Source organism: Mesitornis unicolor, unplaced genomic scaffold (genome assembly GCF_000695765.1).
Source record: "Mesitornis unicolor isolate BGI_N332 unplaced genomic scaffold, ASM69576v1 scaffold7305, whole genome shotgun sequence".
Taxonomy (NCBI): Eukaryota; Metazoa; Chordata; class Aves; order Mesitornithiformes; family Mesitornithidae; genus Mesitornis; species Mesitornis unicolor.
In genome coordinates this window covers 25,606-44,228 of record NW_010187429.1, presented here as the reverse complement: position 1 = coordinate 44,228, position 18,623 = coordinate 25,606, and the positions used below count along the sequence as shown (strand labels likewise).

At 41.0% G+C, this 18,623-nt stretch overlaps 2 protein-coding genes across 2 annotated transcripts; both read right to left on the bottom strand.

The window, feature by feature from the left end:
* Nucleotides 1-5,615, bottom strand: LOC104541388 (heterochromatin-associated protein MENT-like). Its single transcript, XM_010185441.1, has 7 exons — nt 5,436-5,615; nt 5,154-5,240; nt 4,629-4,766; nt 3,416-3,533; nt 2,584-2,726; nt 1,382-1,549; nt 1-414 (listed from the first exon to the last, which is right to left on the bottom strand). The coding sequence occupies exons 1-7, from the start codon at nt 5,601-5,603 to the stop codon at nt 1-3; spliced, it is 1,236 nt and encodes a 411-aa protein (XP_010183743.1). The 5' UTR covers nt 5,604-5,615.
* A 4,157-nt stretch (nt 5,616-9,772) lies between these two features.
* LOC104541389 (serpin B10-like) lies at nt 9,773-16,242 on the bottom strand. The gene is made up of 7 exons (XM_010185442.1): nt 16,075-16,242; nt 14,721-14,834; nt 12,930-13,064; nt 12,398-12,515; nt 11,875-12,017; nt 11,122-11,277; nt 9,773-10,177 (listed from the first exon to the last, which is right to left on the bottom strand). The coding sequence occupies exons 1-7, from the start codon at nt 16,240-16,242 to the stop codon at nt 9,773-9,775; spliced, it is 1,239 nt and encodes a 412-aa protein (XP_010183744.1).
* Between the last annotated feature and the right edge of the window lie 2,381 nt (nt 16,243-18,623).

Genomic DNA, 18,623 nt, shown 5'->3' with positions numbered 1-18,623 from the left:
TCATTCTAGGGGTGAGCAGAATCTGCCAAAAAAGAGGATGCTCTTGGTTTTGTTGTGTCTGATGAAGAAGTGGAAGGGGTGGTCAACCTTAAATTTCAGAACATGGCTAACATTTGAACTTGATAGTTCTACAATTACAGCAGTAGCAGCAGCTGCCTCGGTGCCTTTCTCATCAACTGCAACAAAAGACTTGTGAAAAACTTTGGAAATCATCACATCACCCTTCTGAGCCATCCCACTGAAATCAGCATTGCTGCTGAAGGCACTGTGCATTCCCATGCTGTTCAGATTATCACTGAGATCATATCTCTCCTCCATTGTGAACTTAGGGAGGTACAGATCCACAGGCATTTCAGTCATCTTCTTGGAATCAGTCCATTCGGACAGCTTCTCATACGTCAGTTCTCTTTCCAGCTAACGTTTAAGGAAGAGAAGGAATTTTATGTTTGCAAGGAAAAAAAATTAACTATGAATTAATCATTTTTATGGCAACTTAATGAATTAAACAGTTTATAAATGGTGAATTTAACATTTAGCTAAAAGGATAAATGGGTTTTACTGATGATCAGAGGCAAGCTGCCATCCCCTGGCAGAGTTCTGTCTTTTAATTCACTCTTGATGTGAAAGAAATAGCTGGGAGATTCCCAGCTGTGTGTCAGGTGGTTTGGTCCGATTCCATAGAAACAGGTGTTAATATTGCACATATTTCCTTGGCAATTTTAAACAAACTGCTTCCAGGAAGATCTTTCAATGCCACTCTGTGTCCTGGGCACTATGTCACCAGGGTTCAGCTCAGATCAAATGGAGGAGAGCAATGAATAATATTCTTGACATGATAGAGACCAAGAATGTAACAGTCTCACAACTGTAGTACCTACAGTGGCAGATCTTATTATTGTAGCAAAAGCAATCTCACTAAATTCCTCAGTTTTGAGACAGCAAATGAATGTGTGTGGGACAAAGAGAACAAGATGGTGAATAAACTTCCAGGCCATGGAGAAGAGGTGTCTGCTCCATTCACCTTATCTCAGGAGGAGGCTGTGACTACTTGTAAGGTCCTGAGCCTCCTGAATGTGCAGTGAAGGGAGATGTAACCCTTACAGGTCATGTAGGATTGGATGGCAGGCATGGAGCTGTGGAAGAGCTAAGTATCTGATTATGCACAGTGTTGAGTGTCTTCAGTTCTTATCAGACTAAGGGCACTCATTCTGAGGAATTTCCTTGGGATGTCAAGAACAGGATTAGATAGGTATTAAAATAAATTAATTCAGCTGGTGGAGGAGATTAAACAGCATGTCCTCAGGTGGAGATATGGTCACCAGCCTGTCCTTTTTTTTTCTTTTAGTGACTGGGTGGTGAAACAAAATGGATGGATTTTTACCTGTTCGAGACCTGTAGTGCTGTCTTTGATGTCATCAGGAAGGAGAATGAACATACTGAGTTCTTGTTTCACATACGGCAACTCAATAATTTTGAAATTCATTGTTTCCATAATGAAAACTGGAAATGTATTTCTCATGTACATCATCTTCACAGGCTTGGTCTTGTTCTGTAAAGAATTTATTTGTAAGTTAGAAATCATTCCTTGAAGGGAAGGATGATGATGACTCAGTGCCGTGGAGGGAGAGGAAACTTTTGTAAACAGCTTTTGTAACAGTGATTTTGCTTATCTTGATGTTTGTCCCAGAGCATTTTGTTGCAGGCTTAACTGTTTTCCTCTTCTCCCCAGAACATGCACAGCAGCCCACAGAGGAGGGAGGAAGAGAGTTAGAAATGTCTGCAAGGATTAGGGAGGTGGATGAAGTATGAGATACGGCCTTACAACACTATGGCAGAGAAAAAGCTACGGTTTAAGAGAATGAGTGTTGTGTAGCTTTTCTGTGGTCTCCTCCCCCTGGCAACAAAAAGCGGCAAGCTGATTGCTCTTTATGTCACAACCCTTAACAGAAGATAACATCAATGTCTGAGCAGAGGGGCTCATGATGAGTGAAGTTCCTGGCAAGCAGTTACCTTTGCAAGAGTATGTAACCTCCCTTAATATCTATGTCCCTTCATTCAGGGAAGCAGCCGATATATAAGTGCTAATCAGAAGACAGAAGCTGTAGGTGGTGCAAATTGCACAGAGCTCTTGTCTTTTGATGTGAATTTATTGACGTTAATGTTTCTGCTAGTCAGGGTACCCTGTTGCAGCTGCATTTGAGCAGGTATGTTTGCACCTGCAATGCTGCACAGCACAGAGGCCCGGGTACTGTACTTACCCACAACATGGCATGTAGTTCCTGTCCATGAAGCTTGGGCTTTCAAAAACATGCTCTTACAATCTAGCCCTTTTGGCACTATTTTACAAAAAAGTGACTCTAGTGCTTTTGGAAATGGTGGCTGTTGTCGGGAGCTCATTAACATTCACCTGAGCAGCATCTTAATATTGCAGTGAGCTGAGCACTGACAATTTTGCTGTAACCAGGTTTTCACAGAGGGTCTAGTTACCACAGGGATACCTAAAAGACTTACAAAATGGAAAGATTTCAGCAGTAGCTGTTGTCACCAGGCTATTTACAGTAAGAGGAGACCAGAGGAGCTTACCTTGCTCAGCCGGAAGGGTTGCAGACTCGTATCTCCTGCCCGAAATTTCACTTCCCATTCTGCCTTGAAGTAAATGGCATTTACCAGGATCAGTTTGGTGGAGTTTGTCACATCTCGTAAACCCAGTAAATTCTTGATTTTACCTTTTGAAATCAGAAAAGTCAGGTTTAATTCCAGTGTAGCACAGTGAGGACACGTTTTGACCTTTTTTTCCTCTCAGTTCAACTCCTCAGTGAAGAAGTCCATGCCTCAGTGCCTTACTCCCTAAAATACTCCCCTGACATAAATCGGTTAGTTTGTCTACCGTTTCCAAAGCTGTTTGCTGCCCAGTTCTCCTGGCTAGCCCACAGGGATTGACTCCTTCCCCCCAGAATGTCATCACTTCATGTCAAGCAGCTACAAGCAGAAAGCTATATAATGCCTCGCCAGCTGGTTATGCCAGGTAAAAGAAAGCCAGCACTGCTGGGCAGTGCAGGATGGTACAACTAGGTAGGTATCCCCACATGCCTTGGAGCACTCTGGTAGGCAGAGATGTTTCTCCCCTCTGTCTGCTCTGTCTGCAGCGCATGGGTGCAGTGCTAGGACAGCAGCAGTTGTCCTAGAGGACCAGCAGATGCAGAGCACAGCAGAGTCAATGGGAGTCTCGCCAAGGAGCTCACTGAAGTCTGGATCATGTATTTGAAGTGTGCTCCTCTTACTCTGTCCTCCCACTGCATCTCTGCTCACCACCCCCAACAGAAGACTGCTGCAGTAGCACATGCGGATTCAAAGGCACCTGCCCAAAGGAATGGACAGGCTGACTTAATAGGAGAGGAAAGATGTTGGAGCTTACCTTCAGTTTGTTTTTCAACCCAAGTGTTGACTTCCTTTCTGGATGGTTCAGGTGCTGTCCTAAAGTTAACCTTCTGTGGCTCTGCTTTGTAATAGTTCTTACTGAGCTGTATGTATGTCTGAAAAATAGGAAAAAGAAAAAAAAAAAAAGTTTTAGAGTATACTGGATTTTTCAGTCCCAAAGGGAAGTTGTTAGCTCTTGGACTTCTTGATAGCTCCTTGGGCCTAAAGGACTGCAGGATCTTGCTTGTTACACTCTGTTGGGCTGTGAGTCAATAGTTAAGAACTGACTAAGGGACAGAAAATTCCCTTCTTTTGTTCCCACTTTTATTTGGAGAAATGAGGGAGTCTGTGCACATTCCATTGCTGTGCTTGTTTTAATGTCTCATTTACAAATGTATATGCATCCTTAAATACTGTGAGCATAGAATCACAGAATGGTTTGGGTTGGAAGGTCCCTTAAAGATCATCCAGTCCAACTCCCTGCCATGGGCAGGGACACCTCCCACCAGACCGGGCTGCTCAAAGCCCTGTCCAACCTGGCCTTGAACACTTCCAGGGAGGAGGCATCCACAGCTTCCCTGGGCAACCTGTGCCAGTGTCTCACCACCCTCACAGTAAAGAATTTCTTCCTAATATCTAGTCTAAATCCACTCTCTTCCAGTTTAAAGCCGTTCCCCCTTGTCCTATCACTATTTGCCCTTGTAAAAACTCCCTCCGCAGCTTTCCTGTAGGACCCCTTCAGGAACTGGAAGACTGCTATAACGTCTCCCCAGAGTCTTCTCCAGGCTGAACAACCCCAACTCTCTCAGCCAGTCCTCATAGGAGAGGTGCTCCAGTCCTCTGATCATCTTTGTGGCCCTCCTCTGGACCCACTCCAAAAGCTCGATGTCCTTCTTATATTTGAGGCCCCAGAACTGGATGCAGTACTCCAAGTAGGATCTCACCAGAGCAGAGTAGAGAGGCAGAATCACCTCCCTCGCCCTGCTGCCCACACTTGTTTTGATGCAGCCCAGAATGCGGTTGACCTCCTGGACTGCAAGCGCACAAGACCAACTGGTATTTCCAGTTAAGTTTACCACTGGAATCCAGGGTTCTTTATTTGCAGTATTCAGGGTCAGCTTCAAACCTGTTCTTTTAATGGCAATTAATTAAAATGAGAAATATTTTAGTAACTTTCCTTATAATCTCAAATCCTTTGAGATTTAACTTACAGGCAATAATGGGAAGGTTTTTTCCACATAGATGCGATTGGCACTTTTCAGTGAGTAGGTGCTTCTGGGTTTGTTGATGGCAGTCATGAGTTCTTTGAAGCCAGAATGGATATCTTCAGCTTGCTTGTGCTCAGGATCCTTGGAAAAAGAAACCATATATTCAGCAAATGTATTTTTGCGTTAAGTTTTCAAAACATGCTAAGTGATGCATGTGGGAGAAGGATTTGGGCTCCTCTCTCTTTATTTTTCTAAGTTTACCATCACTGCAATTTGTAGGGCTCAGTTTATGACTCAATTAACTGTTTTGCCTTATAGCAAACCTTCCAGACTACCCCAGTGACTTGTCCTTCCATGTTTCTGAGAGTCTGAGTGAGTGAAAGGAACTGAACTTGAACCTGTTGTGAAGTATATTGGGTTTTGTACTTTAAAGAGGGGTGCAGACAAGAAATACTGCCCTTTAAAGCTGTATCTGGATATTTTTATTCTGGAGATTCTTTATCTTGGGATTTCAGTTCTCATAGATACCATTTTTCTTCTCTTTGGTCTCCCTCGAGAAGGTCTGGCCACAGAAGAAGAACCTTCAGCTCCTGCTGCTTGAGTGAAATGAAGGACCTGCAACCAGAGTTTCCAAAGGTAAGAAATAGACATGAAAGAACTGGTGTGACTTAAAGATCTCAAATGGCATCACAGCTCCCTTTGAGCCCTTGAGTCAGCAGTGTGGCCATGCAGCATTAAAGCATGCTAAATTTTGCAGCCAGTACAGGAGCTAGGTATTGTATGGGATGTAGGCTTCATAGAGCAACCTACCTCTGCCATCTCTGTTGCTGTATTGCCTTTTGCACCCAGGTACGTCAGAGCCAGAGCAGATGATATACTCCAAGGGGAAAAGAAAATATTTTTGCCCTTGTTAGACTCATTCAGCTTGTTGAAAAGATCAACTGTAAACTTGCCAACAGATGTTGAGACCACTTCCATTCCTACAACCTGGAAAGAAGCAACAGACAGAATTTGAACCTGTTAGGAGCCACAATTGCTTTTAGGCTTTTTGTTATCCAGATAATATTTTCCTATAATCATACTTATGTCCTCTTTTATACAGCTGTAGTTTTCTTTGTGTTTATTTCTGCCTTTGGTTTTCAAAAATGTGCAGATTTGGAAGCTGCATTTTTTTTCCTTTTTTTCTTTAACTGATGATTTATCAAAGTAAAGTTCACAGAAGAATTTAAATGCAGTTTTAGTACATAGATTCATAGCACATCTGAGTTTCCACTACTTCCTTTTGGATCCGTACAGGATTGACAGCTGCTACTGAGAAGGAATTTAGGCTTAATTCTAGGCTCATGTGCTTTTCCTGGCCAACCACCCATTCTGAGTAGTAACATGAATGGTAAAGCTTTTATTTGGGTTTAGATTAGTTTTATTCATTATGTGTATCTACCACCCTTTCTGTATGTTCCAGCAATCTTATTCTCCCTAGAAACAGGCAGCTTCCTTGAGGTTATGAGTATTCCAGACTTTAGGTTGTCTGCCCAATCATATATGCCTCATTTTTTTCCAGTCAAGAGACCAGAAATACTGTTGTTGCTATTATTATTATTAAGATTTATATCTATAGAATGGAGCTACAGAAACTGTGGGGCAATCTCTGAACTCTGTAGGTATTTATCAAGTGTTTGATTGCCAAACTACTATAGTTCTTCTGTCAATCAGTCTGTTGTCAGTACTAAATCTGTACCATAGAGTGATTATTTTTTCCTTAAAGAACACAACCAAGAGGGCATCAGGATGGAAATGTCTCTGTTTTTTACTAATGAATACTCCTCTGAGACCCTGGTCTGATATTGTGCAGTTCTGTGCCTTTGCAGAATGAAATTGGTCTTTTCTTCACCTGAAGTATGTATGTCTTTTTCCAAACTGAAGGTTTTAATTAATAAGACAGTTACTGCCCTAAGAAAACTTTCATTCTTATGAACAGTCCTCCCCCAATTAGCAGTTTTCCTTAGCCTCACAGGTTTGTTTTCTCTAAAAGTTGACATCTAGAAAAACATGAGGCGAGAATAACGCACTGTAACACTGGTATATTGTATTTTACTTATATAGTCATGCAAGCCACAGATCACTTTTTTAAAACATTAAAAAAGTTACTTAAATTGGTTTAAATATTTACCTCTGATCCCGTGAGAGAGATGTCTTTAGTCTTGTCCTTGGTCAGATTCTGCTTATGTGTGTTAAGCAATGAATACTAGAAATATAGTACTGCTTGCACCTCCCTTTCCTTCTCCCCTACATGCAGGTTGTTTCCGCCTACCCAATGCTCCTTTCTACCAAATCCCCAAAAGATCTTACATAATTTTGTTCTCCTTGTTGACCTTGTCACTTTTCAGTTTTAGATTTCAAAAGGATAACGGAATTAAAATCTCAGTTCTGTTGTTACACCACAATAGTCTACTGAGAGGATAGCAGAACAGTTCACCCATTCCAATGGTCTCCTGGTGGCGTGGAGACAACTGGTCTGTTGGTTAAACTAAATTACTAGTAAAAAGCTTACACAAATAGAATGCCTGGTTTTAGTTTCTGGATATAAGCAAATATTGTAGGTCTGATTCTCCTATCCAGCTTTGTGCAGCTGTGACTCCTGGGTTTCAAATACAGTACGTCAGCGTAAAATGCCAACCTTAGTGATTGGGCACTGGCAGTCCAGCTTCAGATGGAAGATCATTAGAAGCATAGACAGAAGCAAAGCCATGGAGGACCATTCAGGGTAAGGTAAGGACTCCCCGCTGGTTGTGTTTGTGAAGAAATCTCATTGCAACAATGGCTGGAAATAATTTGAAAGAAACACTGCAAAACGCTGAGTTAGTGCACAGTACTTGCATGTAGTGAAGGTGGGCAAAGACTGAAACAACCCCAGTGGGAGGAAGGATGGAGTGAAAAAGTACAACAGGGACAAACATGGCACAGTAGTTGTCACTCTGCAGTTCCAGGAGAGAGCCGGACTGCTGTTGAGTGGTGGAAGAAGAAGGTGGTGGCAACAACTGTAAGACCCTGGGGAACAGGGGAAGGGAAGGAAACTACTGTGTGCTAAGCATTTTGCTGCAAGCCTGATTACAGGAACTGAGTGGGTCAAGTCTTCTAAAAAGTGGCAGAAATCAATGTTGTGCAAGGCAATGAAGAAATGCAAAAAATTAAACAAGTGTTGGGTTTATTACAATGAGTAAGTCCTCAAGAAATCAGGATAGGAGAAAGGTCAGCTGAATGGATAGGTGGTGGGAAAGCCCAAGCTAGGAGACTCTAAGTCCCAGAGAAGTATGCTGAGAGTGAGCAACCTAGCTTCCTTTGCTAGTGAGGATGGAAGGATGCCATGGAGGATGAGAAAGGGAGATGACAAGGCAGAATGGATGTTGACAAGAGAGAGAAAATCACATCTCAATTGAAAGGGACATCCAGAGGTCAACTTCTTGCTTGGACCAGGGCCATCAGTAGATAAGGTGACCCACAGCCCTTCCAAGGATGGAGATTCCCCAGCCTTTCTGGGTAACCTTCTCCAGTGCTGTGCTGCTCACCCTGGGAAAAGGTTGTTCCCCAATGTGTAGCTGACCCTTCAAGTGCTGTGTCTGTTGCCACTTGTAATGATCTGGCACTGCCAAGAGGACATTGATTCTGTCATCTTTGCAATTGTGCTTCAAATAGTTGGAGGGAGAAAAGATGACTCACATTTCCATTGACTTTGAGTGAGTTTGCGTGCATATTGTCATGGTTTTGTTCCTCCTTGGCCTCCCAGGAGTGGATTTCTTGTCTTTATTCCTGAGGCACATCAGAAAGTGCTTTAGAGGCTTGGCCATGGGGACATGAAACCTGTGCATTAGGTGAAACAGGACATGGCAGAATTACACCTGAATGCAGAGGGATCCTGTGTCATGTTTCACAGCTGATAAAGGGAGAAGGCAGTGCTGTTGAGGTTGTATAGCGACAGAAAAAAACACTTGCTTCACAACACTTTATCCCTATGCTCCTTCCCATTTGGGAAGCAGAGCCAGAGGGACCCTGGAAGCAGCTGGCCACGTGGAAGAAAACATAAAAGACTTGGAGACAGTCAGCACTCCCCTCTCTGTTAGGAAAAGGGACTCCTGCTGTCCAAAGAAGAGATGTTTCTAGTAAGATGCTGTTGGTGTGTGCAAGCCCTGTAAGAGACCGAGTCCTTTGCTCTCTGTTGTGTATTCAGAGAGCTAGGATCATCCTCTGCAAACATGCATGGCTAATTAGGACACTCCCCTTAGGAGAAAGAGCTGTGACAGAAGTGAATGTGTACTGGGAGATTTGCATGTAGTCTTCCAGAAAGCACTTAGGGAGTTAGTACTACAAGCTTGTTTTTCCAATTTGATCTTGCCTCAAACCAGTGAAATAAGGGGCAAAGCAAAGTGAGAGTAAAGCACTGCAGTGCTGGACTGGCAGCAGTATTGTATACATGAAAAGTTACAAAGGAGAAGGTTTCAAGGCACGTGTGTTTTATTTTCCTCCAATTCCATAGTGTCATTCAATATTTCCTGATTGCTGTGTGACAGAGATTAGAAAGTACATGTGTTAGCCCCTTTGCATGCAAGAAAGAAGCATTGTTATCAGGAACACAGAGGGTTTTGCAGCCTTACTTCATTACCAGCTGTGCCAGGCTGCAAAGGTGGTATAAAACTGTCAAGAATATGGGTGAGGTAGTCGTCCTGGGATGACCAGCATAGTGAGCTCAAACCAAGGGAGATGCAGCAGTGTTCTGCAGGGTTTCTTCTTGTTTCTTTTCTTCTTATGTACCAAAGCAAGTGTGCTGGGAATTACTGTTTTAGATCAACTTAGTCTGTTCTGCATTGTGGCCGTTCTGGTTCAGAAAGTGCTGAAAAGACACGTCACTGTTGTTCTGTGCACAGTTTGGTGCTAATAGTGGTGTGCTACTGTTGTCAGGTTCTTTGGCCAGGAAAATGAGCCAGGGGCTTGAATTCTAGATGTTTTTAGTATGTGCTCTTTTCTAACATTGAAAGATTGTCAATAGTACAGTAAAATTAGGAAGTGCACAGACTACTGAGGTGCTCTTCATGGTGTGTATTTGGTGTGATGTGTATCTTGTTGCAAAAGCCTGTTTAGTAGTAGTAGAGATTCTAGGGTGAAGAGAACCTTCCCAAGAAGAGGATACTCTTAGTCTTGTTATGTCTGATAAAGAAGAGGAAAGGGTGATCTGCCACAAAAATAATAGCAGCACCAAGGCTTCGCGATGCCAGTGATGCTGAACTAGCAGCTGCTGCCTCTGTGCCTTCTTCATTGACTTCCAGGTAACACTTGTGGAAAACTTGTGACAGAAACAGATCACCGTTTTCTGACATTCCTGTGAAATCAGCTTGACTTTCAGTGAAGGCATCTTGTATCCCCATCCTGCTCAAAGTAGATTTGAGGTTGTATTTCTCTTCTAACGTGAACCTGGGCAGATAAACCTCCGTTTTAATTTTCTCCATTAATTCTGGGCTCATCCATGCAGACAAGTTTTCAAAAGACAGTTCTCGTTCTAGCTGCAGTTAGTAAAAAGAGAATAAGAAAATTACAGAGTGTTCAAAAACCTGTGCACTAAGGGCTATTTCTTCTCTTTTCTAAATGGAGAACTTTTCAAACTGTTTTAAGAGTACAAAAAAACAGGACCAATTCTGTGATACTTTTTACTAAAGGAACATGTTGCTCTGTAGTCAGTGCAGTATTGAATTGTTTTCAGTAATTGTCCAAGAATGTAGCAGGCTTAAATAGCTGTAGGACAAAAACATCAGTGTCAAGGAACAGTAGTCTGATTGATTTGCTTTCACATTTCTGTCTTCCCAGCATTTTAGAATTTACTGAAAAGAGCTTTTTTTCTGCAGAACACCCAGTATCATAAATGAGAATTTAATGAGTTTGTTACCCAAAGGCAGGATCCATCTCTTTACAGAAGGTGGCAGTGTCATATATATATATATACATATATATACATATATATACGTATATATATGTATATATACGTATATATATGTATATATATACCTATAAAAGATCTGGACTTCCTGGAAAGTAATGGAGGCTGTTCAATTTGTGGTGTTTTGTTTTTGGGGTTTTTTTTGGTCTGAAATCGTATCTGTCTGAATCAGTACAGACAGTGAATCTCAACAGATCTGTCTTTCTGTCCTCAATTTTTTTAGCTGGAGGAAGAGACAGTCTTGTAGGGTTTGGGTTACCTATTTCCAGGACTGATCAATACCAGGAGCCACAGAAATGGCAGCTGCCAAGAGTAAAAAATCTGGTCTGAGCTCCAAGGAGTTCAAGTTCGCAGTGCTGGACCAAGTTTGGGGTTTGCTTTTCCTTGAGCCTGATCAGAACCCTCCTTCCTAGAAACATGACTGCAACCTGGTCTTTTACCTCACACATGCATAAAATAAGTAAATAATTACACTCTTGTTTTTTTCATGATTTATGTTCTCAGTTGCTTTACCTTTTGTAGGCCACTGACATCACTTGGTAGCAGGATAAACATGCTGAGGTCATTGTTGACATATGGAAGCTCAAGAACATCAGTCTGGACTGATTCCACGTAGGTCCAGTTAAATTTATCACTCACATGCATCATTGGCACTGGTTTAGTTGTATGCTGCAACAAATCAGAATAGATGTTTGCCATTTGCACTCTGACTGGACAGTAAAGGACTGCATTAAAGTAGTACAGTGGAAGTTTACTATATTTACTGTACAAGCTGCCCAGTGTGTCTGAGACATCCTTATGGCTCCAAGTGGTAGGACACAGGATCTACAGAGGAACTCTGGTCTTCTAGAAAGGCACTTGAAGGCTAGGCAGGCTATCTAAGCTGTCTCAGATGACATCTATTATAGGAAGCCGTATTCTACTCTGATTTGTCATGTGCTTAAAAATGAAAATGCAAGGAGCTAACCCACATGGCTTTGGTTCAGCTCTTTGTTTTCCCTGTCTTCAGAGAATGGAAGCTTGTTTCAAGTAGGCTTCTGAAAAATTTACTTGTGGCTCAGGTGCTAGTATGTGTGTGCAGTCTTTGTACAGAAGACTTCTTTCACTCTTCTTTGTGGTGAAGAAAATATACTGTATGCATTGGATGACATAACTTTCGTGCCAGATTTCATATGGATTTAAAGACTGACAGGAATTTATCTCCCTCATCTTTTTCACTGCTTTTTCTGCCTGCAGTCTAGGATATAGGTCAGTATATTCCCGTACCGTGTTTATTCTGAAAGGCCTTTGCCTGGTAGCTTCAGTTTTGAACTTTGTTGCCCAGTTTCCTTTGAAGTAGAGCGCATTTATCAGCACTAGTCTGGTGAGCGAATCAGTGGATCCAGGAGGCAGCAAGTTTTGGATTTTACCTAGAGAAAACAGAAGGATATTTACACATTGGTGCAGTTTTATGTTGTGGAGTAAGTGTTGGCACAATTTCTGCAGATAAAAACCAGGGAAATTGTAAGTGCTGACATAGCATGCTTCTAGCTTGAGATTATTTGCACGTATGTGATTACTGGGGTACTCTTTGTTTACAAAGAAGAGTAAGCCACATTCCTCACATGTTCAGATGGAGGACACTGATTTTACGAAAGGGTTGTCAATGGATGACTGCTTTAGGAAAACTGCTCTGATTTACCTTTCTGACGTGAATTATTTACCTGCCTTGGCCCTCTTGGGTACAGAGACTTTGTTCAATGCTGAAATTGCTTCTTTTTGAATTGGGAGAGGAGAGGCAGGAGCTTACCTTCAGTCTGATGTTCAACCTTTGAATTGATCTCTCTTCTGATTTCATCTGCTGCTCCCACAAAGTCAACTGGTTGGGGCTCTGCATTGTAGTATTTCTTGGCTAACTGTAAGTATTCCTGCAGTGCAAGAGAGACAGCTGTCTTATGTTTGTGGCCTGCCATATGAATGCTAATATATAAATGCTAATAAATACAGCCAAATAGAGAGAAAACGTGATAAAAATTACATAGACTACAAGCACAGCATTTTGTCAAAGGAACAAAGTATTTTTAGTTGAAATACTCAATTTAAATGTTTACACCTAGCCACATCTGCAAATTGCTCTGCAATTAGATACATATCCTCTAAAACTAAAATTTCAGGTTCTAAAGTCTCAGGAAGAGTCTCACAGAAAATATTTATTTTCAAGATAACAACATGATTTGCAGATGTAATGAAAATATTTAAAAGCATATAGTTTATGGTATGTTGTCATAGATAGATCATAAAGGTTAAATGGCACTAAATAATCCAAATAAATGACTACCTACCTTACTGAAAGGCAATGTTTTTTCTCCATATAACTGGTTGACACTTTTCAGCAGGTAATTTTTCGTGGGTTTGTTGATTTCAAAGTTGAGTGCTTTAAACCCAGGATGAACATTATCTGTTTTACCTATTTCTGTCTTGGAGAAAAGGAAAAAAAAGTTACTCATCTGCTGTGTAAAATAGTTCAGAATTTCTAATGTCTTCCTTCATGCATCTCCATGGAAAGTATTTCTGTTGAGGTGATCTGTTACTTGTATTGTAAAATAAGAAGTGTTCTAAACCAGACAGCTACTAAAAGAATCATTTGAAAGTATTAAAAGTTGCAGACATGGTATAGACACTGTGTCTCAGAATGCAAGTGGTAAGAACGTGAACTATGTAAAACATTTAAGGGTTTCTAAGTGGAGATTGTGAAACTAAGTTTATTCAGAGAGTGAGAGACAGAATGTAATTGTTAAACTATGCCTGAAGATTGATCTGTATGACTCTGTTTATGGAAGTTGATTGTGTTACATGGAAAGTTTGCCCCTACATTTCTTAATCTTGCTCTTAATGTTAGTATTATGTGAATTTTTTAATGTTGCAGCAATTGCAGTAAATTAATTATATTAAAGTAACAGGATTAAATGAATGTGTACTCAAACTCTCTAACAAACTCAAGGAAGTTAAGCTGTGAATTAGTAAACTAAAAATCTGGACCTGTGCTGTATTAATCTTGTCACTACATCAGAATCAGAGTCATGAACAGACACTTAAATTTTTAAACTGTTAGAATGGTTCCTTTGCCCTACCCTCAGCACTCTGCAATTCTTGCAATTCAGACAAGCATTACTCATGATGAACAATCCCACTCCTGTGCAGTGTAAATGGATTGTTGACGTAACCCCTAAAATAAATCTTCCTGCCATAGGATTTGGCTGTGGGATGCAGATCCAAGTTCCCATTCATCAGAACTTGCAGCCGCTGGGGCTCTGTGGGCAGACTGCAGGGAAATTACTTACAGAGAAATAGGGATAATGGGAAAGAGCAGGGAACAGAGCTTGATGCTACCATGGTTGAATTGTCAAGGAGGAAAACCTGCTTTTACTGATTCAGAAGGATTACATTTGCTTTTTCTGTGTTTTTCTGCTATCTTAAATTACTAATACTTTGGTACAAGATGCCTGCCACTGTGTCAAAGAAATATCTCAGGAATATATGATTTGCGTTTCTCTAAGATTTATTGTATGCAGCTGGTCTACCTTGGGAAATTCCAACATTTCAGTTTATTTTGTTAACTAGTCAACTGAAATGGAGACTATTTTCTGAAGAAGGCCACCTGCCAAGCATCGGTAGCCTGGGAAAGATAATACTCTGGTTTTCATTGTCTTGATGCTGCAATCAAATGTGTGGGAGAGCAGCTCTGTACTTGTGATTATCTCTCTGACGTAGGCACCATGCCTGTTCAAAGAACTTGTTTTTGCTAAATAGCTAATTTTTAACACTAATAATTTAAGAAGGAAATATCTTCTCAAAACTAAAGGGTAAATATCAACAGATATATTGACAAAGAATGGTAACATAAAATTTTAAATTTTGCAAATTTGAGGTCAGTTTTTGCAATTCTTCCTAAAAAGGGGAAGCTTGAAATAAGTATTGCATTAGATGAAGGTATCACAGGATGCTGTACCAATTAATTGTGTACACTACATCTGAGGAAGGCAAACATAAGCAAATGCAAATGTGGGAGGAAAAGACAAGCAAGAGAAAATGTGACCATGCCCATAGCTTGATCACTAGATTTGGTGAGATACCTTCTGGAAACAGGCACATCGATTTGATAGATGCTCTTGTGTTTTGGAATAGACTTGCATTTTTATGGTTGTGGTGACATTTCTGGCTCCTTCAGCTTTGTTAAAGTGAAGTACCTATAATGAAAATAAGCAATAATAAATACAACAAGGGAAAATATACTGTTACAGTAAAATCTTTCAGTGATGTCATGGGACTGGAGACGAAGAGTCAAACTCTGACTGAATATGAAGTCTTTGGTAAGGCTGTGAGGCTCATGTCTGCAAAATGGCTCAAGCACACTAAACTAAGGGTTGCAGGGCAAAACTCTCATGTAACTGGACTTCCTAGAGGAATCTGCCTGCTTTGAGTTATGCCCAGGCTGAACAGTTAGTATCAGGGAAGAGCCAGATGGAGACTATCAAAGCAGGAGGCTTAATGGAGCTCTGCTATCTGTCAGAAAACATGAAAATGTTGGGGGCAGTTTCATGCCTTAAATCCCTTGCTCTGGGCACATGCACTGTACCCAGGCTACAAAGGGGTGTGCCCAACCGTGGAACATTTTTCAGAGGACTTATGCCTTTTTTTTTTTGTTTTCCCTTCTTCCTAACAGAAGATCACTCCTTTACCTGTTACTCTACTGAGCCTCTTTTGTCCTGTAAATCAGGCATAAGATCACTGCCTTAGCAGGTGGAACAACTTCTGCCTTAGCAGATGCAAACTCACAAGCCTCACCTCCTATGAAAGGAGCTGGGTAGCTATGCACTGGGGCTGCCACCTGCTGAAGCTATGAACTTTGCACAAATACAACTTGGGGATTTCAGTAAGTGATTTTGCCTGTAAAATACATATGCAAAGAAAAGGTTGTCATCTCACCGTGTTTCTTCTCTGATCATGTGGATTTATGTTTAACAAAGTGCAAAACTCCAAATAGCTATAGGGGAGAGTCTTTTTGTGTGGGGTCATTTCCAAAGAGATGAGACGTGAAGTGGGAATTGACTGTGGCAGTGTAGAAGGAGAATCCAAGTCTCCCAATCTCTGGTGAATGCTCAAGTTACTGAGCTTTGGGATAAAGATACTTTATTTCTGCTGGTGAGATTTAAAAGGAGACAATGTCACCAGTGCCACTTCTCTCATTTGTTGGGGGCCTGCTTCCCAACACTAGAGTAGACTGTCTCTTTGGCCTGCACATGTGGAGAACTGGTCTATTCATTGCAGTGCATATCAGGGGTGAGATAGAAGCTGGCATATTTGTGTAATGTTAATTTTGCTGCTTATGGCTTTCCTCTGTTCCATCATAGTCAATTCCTTGCACAGAGAATATTATTCCAAGAGATCAACCCTTTCAAACAGCTACCTTTCAAAGCCCAGACTCACCTTTGCCATCTCATCGGCAGTGTTACCTTTGGCTCCCAAATAAACAGTAGCCAAGGAAGTTGAAATACTCAAAGGGGAGAACAGAATATTCTTGTTACCATCTTCCTGACACTCAAGCTTGAAAAAGTCGAGGGCAAAGCTTGTATTTGCTTTATTCAAAGCTTCCATTGTTCTGAACCTGCACAGAAAGGGAGAAAAGGTGCTATTAGTGAACAGTTGTTCTATGTACTATGACTGGTACGTGTCTGCAAGTTTCTCTTCAGTTTTGAAGTTTCTTTTGCAATGTAAAGGCTTTCTAGAAGTATGTATCTATATGAAAAATGAGAAGGAATAACTATTATAAAGTCAGAGAAGGTTTAGCATGTTCTGTGTCACTGATAAGGCTAGCTATCATTTGGGTTAGGGAATAAGCAGCCTCCAACCTTGTTGTATTTGTTCATCAGGAGGACATTTATTGCACTGTCCTTTACAGCAGCTTGTCATGACACCTGATAATATTACTCACCAGTGCCTGAGCTAGAGGATGCTGAGAGACTTTCTCTTATGACAACATTTATGCTTCAATTTGTGCAAGAGCATTTTGATGTTCATAACAGTAGTGAACAAATACTCTGGTAACAGTAACAGCTAAACTATTCCTTTAGAACAAGACAAACTACTCCTTCCAATGCTTAGGCATGCACTGACCCAACTATTGCATGCTAAGCATCCTGAATTCCCTTTTTGACTTTCAAAAATGTCCTGAAACTCAGTCTTACTGCACTAGCCCAAATCCTAGCTTCCCAGTTCCTCTGCAGGATGAGATTTCCATATTCAGTAGACCACAAATGCTGCTATTTGTCATTCGCATTGCAGTTTAGCTGAGAGCTCTAGGCAGGGACAAGGAGCTATTATGGTTTGTATAGGATGGCCTTAGAATAAAGACAGTTTGTGTCCTGAGCAGCTTGCAAACTGGGAGCTGACCCAATGTTTGTAAAACAGAAGTGCACAGGAACAAATTAGCTGACTTAAGCAAACACAGTGGCTCTTACTCTGCTATGATATATACGCTAACCAGTAAGCTCTGAAAATTATAAAGCTCTGTAAAATAAATTGCTCTTCCTGTATATTTTTAAGACATCCACCTTCTAAACTATTCCTATGCCATCTTAGTAAATTACTTTCCCAGGCATTTGTTGTTTCCAATTCAGATCCCTGCTGCCTTTTTCCTTTGCATTTGTCAACAAAGCAACATCATCCAAGTGTACAGTAAATAAATAATCTCTAGAAATAATTACCTTGTTTTGCGCAGGGAGAAACACTGCTGCTCTGGGTGTCTCCAAGGTTTCTACAGTTCACATGAAGGGTAGGGTGAATTTATAGTGTGTCTGGCCAGTTCTGCAAAGGTTCTTATGACTCATAACTGTGCAATTTGTTATGCCCTGAAGGCCACATCCCTGTGGAAGACCTGAATCATCTCAGAGTAGGATGTGAAATGAGTATGATACCATACAATAACCTTAAAAAACTAACTGCAGAAGTATTTCTATAAATACTTTTGTGGCAACAGACTAGTAACAACTTGAACCCACACTACTTTAAAACAGCTTTCTTTTGTGGTTGGATGTGTTTAAAAAAATGTAGTTGCTAACATACTTCTTTTATAATTCCTCTAATAGAAATTATTTCTGAGGAATAGACAGACAGAGAAAGGACAGTGACTTCTTATGTGGTTTTTTTCTGTTGTCCATTTCCTACTGAGAAAGTATTTGTCATTCCTGGTGTCTTTCTATTTTAGAAAATGGATGTTGTTAATCCTGGAGGATTCTAAGACCGTATAACAAGGGAAAGGTTTTCACTGTGAGATAGGGAGTGTTGAGAAACAGGCACCAGACCCTTGTCTCTATTATCAGTAACAACATCACTAGAACCTGATGTGGGTCTTAGATTAGACTTCTTTTTTCTTCTACTTCTGTTTCCCCACCCTAATCTGAAAGCTGCTGTTTAACCAGTGTATCACCTCAGAGATGTATTCCTTGTTTTCTATTCCAGAAATTGATATTCTGTCAAATCCTCTTTTTCTTCTTGTTTTGGCTACTAAGAAACCTCCTTCACTGATTTTCCTTGCAGTCTTGCTGTCTGTTGTTGTCCTTTTTGCAGCTGTTCATCTCCATTCTCACCACTGACTGAAAACCCCTGTGTAATCCTACCCTTATCCTTTATTTCATCCTTCACTTCTCTGCACTGTTGATACTACCACCTTGAAAACCTGGATAGGAGCTGCTTGTGTCTCCAGGGCTGCCTCCTCAATACTGAGGAAGACTCACTCACAAGGTCTTTCTCCTTCCCATAAACTGCCTTCTGAGATCTTCTGACCTGCTGTCTATGAACATACCTTTAACATGGACTTATGTTGTAGGTCAGTGGCTGGCACAGAGAATCCTGTGATGAGGAATGAGCCGAAGGGATACCTGCAAAATGTGGTATAGGCCATTGAGGGGGTGCAGCGGCAAAGGGTCCCTTGCTGATTGTGAACTTTCTGCATCAAGATAACTTGGGAAACAAAAGCT

What these genes read in the sequence shown, in the direction of transcription:
- LOC104541389 (XM_010185442.1), bottom strand. Translation starts at nt 16,242, where the DNA reads ATGGAAGCTTTGAATAAAGCAAATACAAGCTTTGCCCTCGACTTTTTC. An exon ending in CTGCCGATGAGATGGCAAAG is followed by an intron (nt 14,835 to 16,074) that starts GTGAGTCTGGGC and finishes TTTTCATTATAG; the next exon opens with GTACTTCACTTTAACAAAGC. An exon ending in AAACATTGCCTTTCAGTAAG is followed by an intron (nt 12,516 to 12,929) that starts GTAGGTAGTCAT and finishes CTTGCACTGCAG; the next exon opens with GAATACTTACAGTTAGCCAA.
- LOC104541388 (XM_010185441.1), bottom strand. Translation starts at nt 5,603, where the DNA reads ATGGAAGTGGTCTCAACATCTGTTGGCAAGTTTACAGTTGATCTTTTC. An exon ending in GACCAAAGAGAAGAAAAATG is followed by an intron (nt 4,767 to 5,153) that starts GTATCTATGAGA and finishes TCTTTTTCCAAG; the next exon opens with GATCCTGAGCACAAGCAAGC. An exon ending in AACCCTTCCGGCTGAGCAAG is followed by an intron (nt 1,550 to 2,583) that starts GTAAGCTCCTCT and finishes AATTCTTTACAG; the next exon opens with AACAAGACCAAGCCTGTGAA.